This window comes from Hypomesus nipponensis, chromosome 2, assembly GCF_054491055.1.
Source record: "Hypomesus nipponensis isolate SF chromosome 2, ASM5449105v1, whole genome shotgun sequence".
Lineage (NCBI taxonomy): Eukaryota > Metazoa > Chordata > Actinopteri > Osmeriformes > Osmeridae > Hypomesus > Hypomesus nipponensis.
This window is the reverse complement of record NC_140362.1, coordinates 11,982,773-11,992,782: the sequence shown is the minus strand read 5'-3', so window position 1 is coordinate 11,992,782 and position 10,010 is coordinate 11,982,773. Positions and strand designations below refer to the sequence as shown.

Sequence of the window (10,010 nt, the reverse complement as noted above, 5' to 3'; positions counted from 1 at the left end):
TTTGTTTTCGAATTATGGGCAGTTCTTTGCGGGCAGAACATGAAAATGAAAATGCAATGTCTGCTCTGTTTTCTTTTTGATTATGGCATAACATGTGCGGTCTTGAGGAAGAAAATGCAAATAGGATGATTGATTACAAATTGTATTTGAGTCAAATAATGCAGCCACACTCTTAAAATGAAAATGCATTTCTGGAAACGCATTTGAATTGTGGTCACGATTTTGCAGCCACGTTCTTAAAATAAAAATGCATTTCTGGAAATGCATTTTCATTTTCAAATTTTACATTTCAAATTGAATTTTGGTATCTCATTGCTGGGGCATATTTTGAAAATTACATTTCAAATGTCTTTTTCGTTTTCATTTTAATTAAGTGAAAGAATGAGCAGTCTTAAAGAAGAAAATAAAAATGCAAATAGGATGATTGATTACTAATTTCATTTGAGTCAAATAATGCAGCCACATTCTTAAAATTAAAATGCATTTCTGGAAATGCATTTTCATTTGAATTTTGGTCATGATTTGCTTCCATAGTCTGGCGCTTGTAGTTCTCAATATCTGGGCCTTGTAGTATTTCATGGGAGAGGCCTACACACACACTTCTCTCCTTTGCTCTCAAACTATCTATCTGGTCTTCCACATTTTAGCCTCTATCTTTTATGTTTTATAATACTGTAATACTAATCAGTCAACAGCATTGCATCTGGTTTTCAATAATATAGCATATCAAAGTAAAAAAGTGATCAAGAGGTTCATTCTCAATCATATCATCTATAACCTTTTATCCATCTTCATAATTACAGCAGTGTGATGTTTTTTCCACAACAAAACTGTGCATTGTGTGTGTGTGTATGTATATTATGTGTATGCTATTCTCATTCGATAATCTATCTTCTTCATCATTACAAGGTACAAAAGAGTAGAGATTCAGTGAACACGTGAAAGAAGTTACCAGAAACTCAGTTTTAACTTCTAATTTACAAAAACCCATTAAATAAACACATTTATACACATTAAACCTTTAATAATATTTTTTACATTAAATGACTATGGTCAGACACAAGTCAATTTCACTTCAGTGGCTGGTCAAATTTAAGTGCAAAAAGGGATTAAAAAGAGTTAAAACTCTGTTATAACTCCTAACGTACTGAAACCTCCAGAGGCTCATTCTACTTTCAGTGGATGTATGAGTGCAGTAATGCCTCATGAGAGGTGTTTTTTCTTCTGCTGAAGGTGCCATATGTAGTCATTGGCAACCTCTACAATCGTAGTCATAGCCTCCAACACCAGGACATCCATGTCATTGTTCGGCTGTGTCTCTTCATGGTAGTTCTTCACTGGCAGGATACAGGTCATTGGGACACCCAGCACATTGCTGCAGGTCTGCATCTGGAAGGAAATGAACAGCAAAGGGCTTGGCAATGACCAAAGTAATAATATATTTATATTTAGGTTACAAGTTCAGAGGAGGATAACTTCAGTCATTTAAATTTGGTGTACCTTAGATCTGATCTCCTTGCTTCGGTAGATATTTTTCAGATCACGTGCCACTTCTGGACAAGTAGTGTCTACCATGGTCATGACAACAATTTGAGGAATTCCTATAATTAGATTAATGTTTAATGTTACAAACAGCCGTGTTCTGTATCCAGAGAATCATAAAGAGTTTCTGATGTTCACTTACCCAAATGGCTGGCCTTTTCCCTGACAGTTCTCATCTTGTCTGTAGCCTCCTTTGATATCATAGACATTTTGTCTGCAGACACAACACTCACCAGACAGTGAACTTTGTCACTTAGTTTAGGATCCTTGACGTATCCTGGCTTTGAATTTGTCAAAAATGCATTGGGGTTAAACTGTAACAACAAAATAGAGGAAATAAGATAAGATAATCCTTTATTTGTCCCGCAGTGGGGAAATTACAATTTGTGAAATTGCAAATGGGGTTAGGTAGTAACAGGAAAATATCAAAAAAAAAAAAATGTTTTTACCGACTGAAAAAGTCAATTAAAACACACGCCTCGTAAGAGCCATTTCCTTTTGTGAAGGCCTACTGTGGGTGGCAGTATACCAAGTTGTAGGCATATTGGTGGGGTCAACCAGATGTGCTTGACTAGTTTGTCAACTGGTGATACCGTGAAAAGCTGTAAGCATTTGCCTATGTTGCTATAATAGTTGCTAATCTGGCTATTTAAGAATGGCAGGTTTGTGCAGTAGGATGTGTATAGCTGTCTGTTAGATGCCAGTAAAGCATTTGACAAGGTTCATTATGGTAAATTATTTAAATTATTAATTCGGAGGGGTGTCCCTTCACTTATCTCTCGTTTATTACGTTTAATACACGTCAGCGAGTGTCTGTACTATGGGGTGACAGTCGGTCACGCGTCTTTGGTGCGTCTGGTGTCCTTATAAAGTGGTATGATAAAGTTCAACATCTTGGTAATACTGTTCACTCTAGTTTGAGCGATTCAGAAGATTGTGTATTGAAATGTCATGTTTTTAATGGTGCTTTCAACAAACTAATTGGTAATTTTGGTAATTTATCTCCAGATACAGTATGTAAGTTGTTTAACAGTTACTGTTGTTCTTTTTACGGGTCACAGCTCTGGGAACTTAATTCCAAAGGTTTTGACTCAATATGTGTTCAGTGGAATAAAGCTGTTCGCAGAATGTTACATTTAGATTATCGGACTCACACTTGGCTTCTTGGCCCTCTGATAAACAAATTACATGTGAATGCTCAGTTATGTATAAAAACACTACGTTTTATATCGTCAATGTTAAATAGTCCTAATAATTTTGTGTCTTATGTTAGCCATTTGGCAATGAGGTGTGCTGCTTCTCCCGTCGGGAAAAATATATCCTTTCTCAGGTATAAATGTTCTGTGCGTTATTGTGATGAATTGTATGTAAATATTAATCGTATAAAAAAATGTCAGGTGCTATCTCAAACCAGACAGGTCACAGTAGACCTAGTCAATAACATTGTGTATAAAAAATTGTTTTTTAACTTGAGGGTTTTGATCCCACAATGATTGAATGTATGTTACAAAGTGCTTGTTGTGACTAATTGTCAGTAAAAATTGCTAAAGCTTTTGCTGATGTAGTTCTTGTTCTTTTGTTTATTTTTTCTATGTTTTTTCATTTTTAAATGTATGATCACATACGAAATAAACGATTATTATTATTATAGGCCTGTGTCCCATGCTGCAATTCTTTCTGACAAATCAGTATTCTTCAGTGTTCTCATGGCACGTTTGGTTATCCCTTCAGATCGCTTGCAACCCCGACGGAGTGGTTCCAAGAAAAGTACCAGATACTAGGTTCCAGGGTGGCACAATGGAAAACCCAAAAAGTCGAGTTGATCCTGAACCACGTAGTGGATCTTGCTAACTGGCAATGGACACTGCCAGGGCCGGATTAACAAATTCGGGGCCCCTGGGCACGAAGGCATCATGGGCCCCTCCCACCAGTCCTCCTATTAAAGCAACCACAGCTAGTTATATATGTAAAACTATGTCCGTTGCAAAACAATATTGATTGTTCAGTAGGCTACAGCAGCCAATGAAAAATGAACAGCACACAATCTATAAATGTAATTAAATTATACATACCAGCAGCGAGCATAATAGCATGTAGGCCTAATAATAAATAAAAATGCCTCAAGTGGATTTTTTTGTAGGGCAAGTGGAAGATATATTTACTTGCTTTATTTACTTATATTTACTCTTTTTATATGGCTCTGACCTAATGTAGCTTTTCAGGAAGTGTCCATGTGGTGCCGACGTGCTGAAAAGTTACAAGGGAAAAAACAATTTTTTTCTCTATAGAACGTTCAGATTCCAATGTATTCCTATGGGATTTTCATCTACATGACTTCAACTTGATTTCTCAAAATGTATACGTTTTAACATTGACTAAACATACCTTATTTTGAAGAAAACAACCTACACTTCAGTTTAAGATATGTCTCCCAATGGTGCCTACCTTCTATGAAAGGTAGCCAAAGCAGCAAAAAATATTAACAGTATTTTCATACACTTTCTAAATTTTTATTGCAACCAACATTTGATAGCATTAAGGTGTAAGTGTCTACGTGCCAACTGGAATACTTGTTTTTCATTTATTGCTAGTAGTCGCTAGTTATTGAACTAAGAAAAGGACGTGGACCTGAAAATTCTGGTGCCATATTTTCAGACGGCGTTCTCAGCTACATTCAGGATAATAACCCTATGTTTTCTGAACGTTCGATTCACTGCGTTTGCTACTTGCGTTCCAGGATAATTTGACAGTGATTACCCTTGGGCAAAAATAACGCGTTCTATTGTCCACCCCAGTAGAGTCAAGAAAAGTCAGCCTCATTGCTCACATTAAGAGATAGCACTAGCAACAGGTGCCTCCTCTGACGACCAACCTCCTTTAAAAAAAAAAAAGCTGTCGATAGAAGGTATCCTACTTTGTAAAAGAGCTGCTCCTCTCGCTTCTATCTCCTTTTTTTGCTTTCGCTTAATTTACCCGTTAGCGCCAGGGTCCGCCAGGAGTGCGTCGATCTATTCTTTTCTGCGCTGCCTGCCTGCCGTAGCTAGGCTACGTTTTTTATTCTTAATTTTTTCAGCCTTTACATTAAAACCACCCTCCCTTACCATTGTACCAATCGTACAATTACGATTACATAGTTACAAAGGGTAACTATGTCTTCTGGTAGAAAATATTCACATAATTTAATTGGTCAATTTGTTGCGCTTAAACAGTGAGTATGTAAATACTGGACAGTTGACTTGCTCATTGTAATTTATTTTAGTGCACGTTACCCGACATGTCGTCGGGGGCCCCCTGGTGGCTGGGGGCCCCTGGGCAACTGCCCCGGTTGCCCATACGTTAATCCGGCCCTGGACACTGCACTATGTGGCTCTTATGGTTCTTCCCTTTGGCACTTATTTGAGTTTTTTCACAATGTATGCTTCATGTTTGGCTACCGCAATGTTTGGGGATATCTCGGTGTTATGATCAGTGACCTTTGCACAGTGAACTTTATCATTTAGTTTGGAATCCTTGACATATTCTGGCTTTGAATTTGTGAAATAGACTTTGGGGTTAAACTGTATCAACAAAATAGAAGAAATGGGGTTAGGTATTAACAGGAAAGTATCAAACATTTTTTTTTGCTAATTGGAAATAGGGTAAATTATGCACACACCTCGTAAGAGCCATTTCCTTTTGTGTAGTGTGTGTGGCAGTATAGCAAGTTGAAGCCATATCCACATACTGGTGGGGTCAACCAGATGTGCTTGATTAGGGAAGTTTACTTTTTGACCATGTCAACCATGTGATACCTTGAAAAGACACAGACTGTCTCTCCACCTTCAAGAGAAGGCTCAAGACGCACTTGTTCCGGGAGTACAACGGTACTTAGGAATGGTTTGCTGAACCCAATGCTAGTTTCCTCAAGGATCACAATGACTCTTGCTTAGACTGTTGCTCTTGTTGGTTAGTGGTAGCGGATTTAAATTGTTGTATTCTATTTTACTTAATCCTATTTTTATTTTATTTTACTGTTGCTTGCTTTCCTACAGGTACACTTGCACTTAGAGATTCATGTTGTTTAATTGCAACTTGTTTAACTACATCCTCTTATGGTTTCTTCCCTTTAGCACTTATTTTTTGGTTGTTCACAATGTGTGCTTCTTGTTTTTGGCTACCCGCAATGCTTTGGGGCTATCTTGTTGTTATTATCAGTGACATATGCACTTTGTAAAGCTCTCTCTTGGAAGTCGCTTTGGATAAAAGCGTCTGCTAAATGAATAAATGTAAATGTAAAAGCTGTAAGCTTTTACACGTGAAGCAATGGATCTCACAAGCTGCAAATGGGAAGTGCACTAGTAGGTATTTGCCGCCATGGGGTAACACTTGCGTGCACCGCCTTCACACTTGTATAGCAAAACTGCATAAAACTGCCGTGACATCGTCTTCAATGGAACACACCACTCTCACTGGATCCTTCTGTCGGCCACCACTGGTACGTCTACACCTCCTCCATTGACAATGGAGTCCAGTGACTTAAGAGAACAATGGCGGCCGCTATAGACAGTGGTTGCTATTTCATGCCGCTATAATAGTAGCTAATTTGGCTTTTTAAGAATGGCAGGTTTGTGCAGTAGGCCTATGTCCCATGCTGCAATTCTTTCTGACAGATCAGTTGTCTTTACTGTTCTCATGGCACCTTTTGGTATTGCTTCAGATCGCTTGAAACCCCAACGGAGTGGTTCCAAGAAAAGTACCAGATACTAGGTGCCATGTTGGCACAATGGAAAAACAAAAAGGTTGAGTTGAGCCGGAACCACGCAGTGGAAAAGCATCATAAGTTATGTAGCTTTGGATCTTGCTAGCTGGCAATGTACACTGCACTATGTGGAACACGTGGCACACTCGCTATCCCCCGATCAGTCAACAGTGAGTACCATGGTCCCAGGTAGCCCATGAATTATAATGTTAATATTAGTGCATGTTGTTGTGTTTAAGTTTGGTGTACCTCATAGCCTTCTGGGACATGACCTTTGAGTGCACTGATGATGTCGTCAATGTGCACCCCTCTGGATTCCTCTGGCTCCAGACCCATGATGTCGTTAAACACGAAAGGTAAACATCCTTTTCCCTCTTTAATATAATGTGTTTCATACTACAACAGCAAATAAACTCCTTTCAGATTATTATTATTCATGATTTAGATGCATAATTTAATAAACTGTAATGAGTTCTGAACTGAATGAGTTCTGAACTGAACTGAGTTCATCATACAGTATTATATTATAATATATCATTATATTTGTCATTCAAGATCACTTACTTTACTTGTAAAGCTAAAGTCGGAAAGTGCCGCAACTAGCACATTCGTGACCACACGGCCAGAAAAGACACTTTTGACTGAGTTGATGAAGCTGGACTTTCCTGCCCCAATAGGTCCATGCAGCAGGATTCTGATCATGCCCATTTCAGAATCATTCAGTGAGAATTTTTTTAGTTTCTCCACCATCTGGTCTCTATTACTGTAAGAGAAATGCATTGTTCCACAAATTAATATGCTGTGTAATATTTATTTCAGAATTTGACACAGTTTGTGCAAGTACAATACAGTTTCTTGACCATGTGTATATATATATATTTTTAATCAGTCCTCACGTCCAGGCGGTTTCCCTCCAAGGTTTTGGAATAACTGTGTTGTAAAAAAACAGTAGAATTAATAGTTGAATAGAATATATCGGTTGTCAGGTGGATGCTTTGGGGTTTACCAAGGTATCAGCATACATGAGAAACACTTTTATAAGGCGAACACAGAAACAGTTATCAGGGATTTTTTTGCGTATTGCAGTGCCTTTGGCAATATGGGAATTAATGGGGATGATGGGGAAGTTTGCAATACTGCAGGTTATCTTAAGACGTGGAACTTAAATGTAGTTGAATTCTTTTTAAATTTAATGCAAATTTTGTTGAGTTTCTACCCAATTGAATTTGAACTGAGTGGCATGCGTCTTTTCAACAACAGGATCCAAAAAATCTATGAAAAGTAAAATGACAGCAATACGAAGAACATTTTGTTAAAGCTATACAAAAGGATAGAACTGAAACTGACTTATTTTCAGTTTAATGTAAAACTGTAACAAATATATTTCAGGATAGAACTGTTAAACAGACAGGGAGGAAGATGAAGGAGAAAGAGAAGAGCAGGGAGCAAGAGAATGTTGAATAAGTAGAGGTAGTAGAGTGCAGATTTTAGAAAAATTAAAGAAATGTAATGTTATACTTAATAGTATACTACATACTAGATATTTTAAAATACTTAAACTGAATACTTATATAGACAGTAAAGCTGTCCCACTTTGACAGTTTAGGTGTCTCATTTCACCAATGTCACATGATCAAATGTGGGGTTTGGTCAGCAGAGGTTCGAAGGTCATGCTTCCTGTGTTTGGTCTTTCAGGGTTTTTCCTTATGACTAGTTTAAGGGAGACTTCATAAAGGTATCATGTTTGATTATATGGTAAAAGTGACGTACAAAGCTATTTTTCTGAAAGTGTCCCACTTAACCAACTCCCTATATGGTAATTAATGACTGTACTTGTCTCTTACCTGCAGATGGCACTGAAGGAAAACAATAATTTCAAAAAGGAGATGCCATGTGTACCTTTCTGAGATTAAGGTACCTGTCATGGTGTTATATTTGTTTATAACTGTATTTTAGTCGAGTGTAGATTATGTATGTATGCTTAAGCATGCTTAAGCTTTTCATGAAGGGAATATGTTTGATTATATGGCAATGCGTTCATGGCAAATAAGTGACGTACAAAGCTATTTTTCGGAAAGTGTGCCACTTAACCTGTATTCTCCCTATATGGTGAATAACAATTGTAATCGTCTCTTACCTGCAGATAGCACTGAAGGAAACAAATAATCTTGCAAAGCAGATGCCATGTCTATCTATTCATGGGTACAACAATTTGAGAAATTAAAAATTAACTTACGTGGTGATGGTGCTGGTGGTTTTGTCTGTTCATGTCCCATGTTGACTACATTGCAGGGGAGGTCAATACAACAACTTCAACATATGGCTTGTTTTTAAGGAATGTATTTAGCAGACGCTTGTCAAATGCAACATGTTCAAAGAAACATATCATTCATCATGAATAATAAAAACATTTCACTTGCACTGCACTTTCTAATATACAGGCATTCAACACTGTAGTCTCAGAGTTTGCTTTTGTCTACCAACTTAGATTTTGTATTTTGCACAGCATTACATAAAATCAATGTCTATTTAATAAACACAAATCAACTTTTCTAAATGTTGGAACATCTAATGTAGCAATTTTAGCACTCTACCAAATGTACAAGTCCATGTATTATGGAGAAAGAGTTTATAGAGGAGATTCCAATAACATCAGAAGCGGAAAAGACTTACCCTCTTGGATGTCTAACAAATAAGCAGGGGTGTGACTGGACATTATATATAAGCAGATACCAGTTACTTTCACTTTCCAGGTGAGTATGACTGAGTAGATAAGTAGTAGTCTCCCCTAACGCTGACTCACCCTGGCCCCCCTTTCTCCTCACTGTTCTAGGGAGCCTTGCCGGCCACTTCTGAGACATGACTCCGGCCCTTGGGGTTACTCTTAGCTCAAGATCACTTACTTTACTTGTAAAGCTGAAGTCGGAAAGAGCCGCAACTAGCACATTCAAGACCACACGGCCAGAAAGACACTTTTGACTGAGTTGATGTAGCTGGACTTTCCTGACCCAATAGGTCCATGCAGCAGGATTCTGATCATGCCCAATTCAGGATCATTCAGCGAGAATGTTTTTAGTTTCTCCACCATCTGGTCTCTATTACTGTAAGAGAAATGCATGGTTTCACAAATCAATATGCTATGTAATATTTATTTAAGTATTTGACACAGTTTGTGCAAGTACAATACAGTTTCTTGCAAGTTCTAGCTTTCTGATCGGTACCAGCTGTTAACTATCTAGACCAACAACCTTGTTGACTGTCTAGTGAGTCTTTGTTATATAACTCTTACTCAGTCAGGCAAGACCGAACCCTGCACTCGGGCACACACGGTAATGTTTCACTATTTACTCCCTCCTCGTCGGCTGCCGCCACCACCACCAGTGTCTGGACTCCGTGGGGGATTCCTCTTTGGATACGGGGCAGATGCCCTTTGATCATTTAATTCCCCATGGCGTCTAAGCTCCAAACACTTGTAGTACTTTTATCAATCTGTAAATAAACATCACTTCACTCATCAAGGTCTCTCCTGATTGAACTTCACTATTTGAGATACGCACATACATAATAACTTCGGACTGCCAAACCAGCCTCCCACAAGACCCCATCTCTCACACTGGTTTGAGCCTGCTCTTATGATGCAAGTCATCCTGCGTAGGCTTAGACTCTCAATCTTGGGCCCATGACCTGTCCTCTGCGTACCCCACTGGCCGCCACCCTGCCCAATAATCAA

General features: G+C 38.3%; 1 protein-coding gene across 1 annotated transcript; it reads right to left on the bottom strand.

The window, feature by feature from the left end:
- Positions 1 to 1,025: 1,025 nt before the first annotated feature.
- On the bottom strand, positions 1,026 to 9,744 carry LOC146300813 (interferon-induced protein 44-like). Its single transcript, XM_084669720.1, has 8 exons — positions 9,570 to 9,744; positions 8,517 to 9,381; positions 7,177 to 7,210; positions 6,845 to 7,043; positions 6,530 to 6,676; positions 1,685 to 1,856; positions 1,501 to 1,601; positions 1,026 to 1,389 (listed from the first exon to the last, which is right to left on the bottom strand). The coding sequence occupies exons 2-8, from the start codon at positions 8,554 to 8,556 to the stop codon at positions 1,204 to 1,206; spliced, it is 879 nt and encodes a 292-aa protein (XP_084525846.1). The 5' UTR covers positions 8,557 to 9,381; positions 9,570 to 9,744; the 3' UTR covers positions 1,026 to 1,203.
- Positions 9,745 to 10,010: the final 266 nt, after the last annotated feature.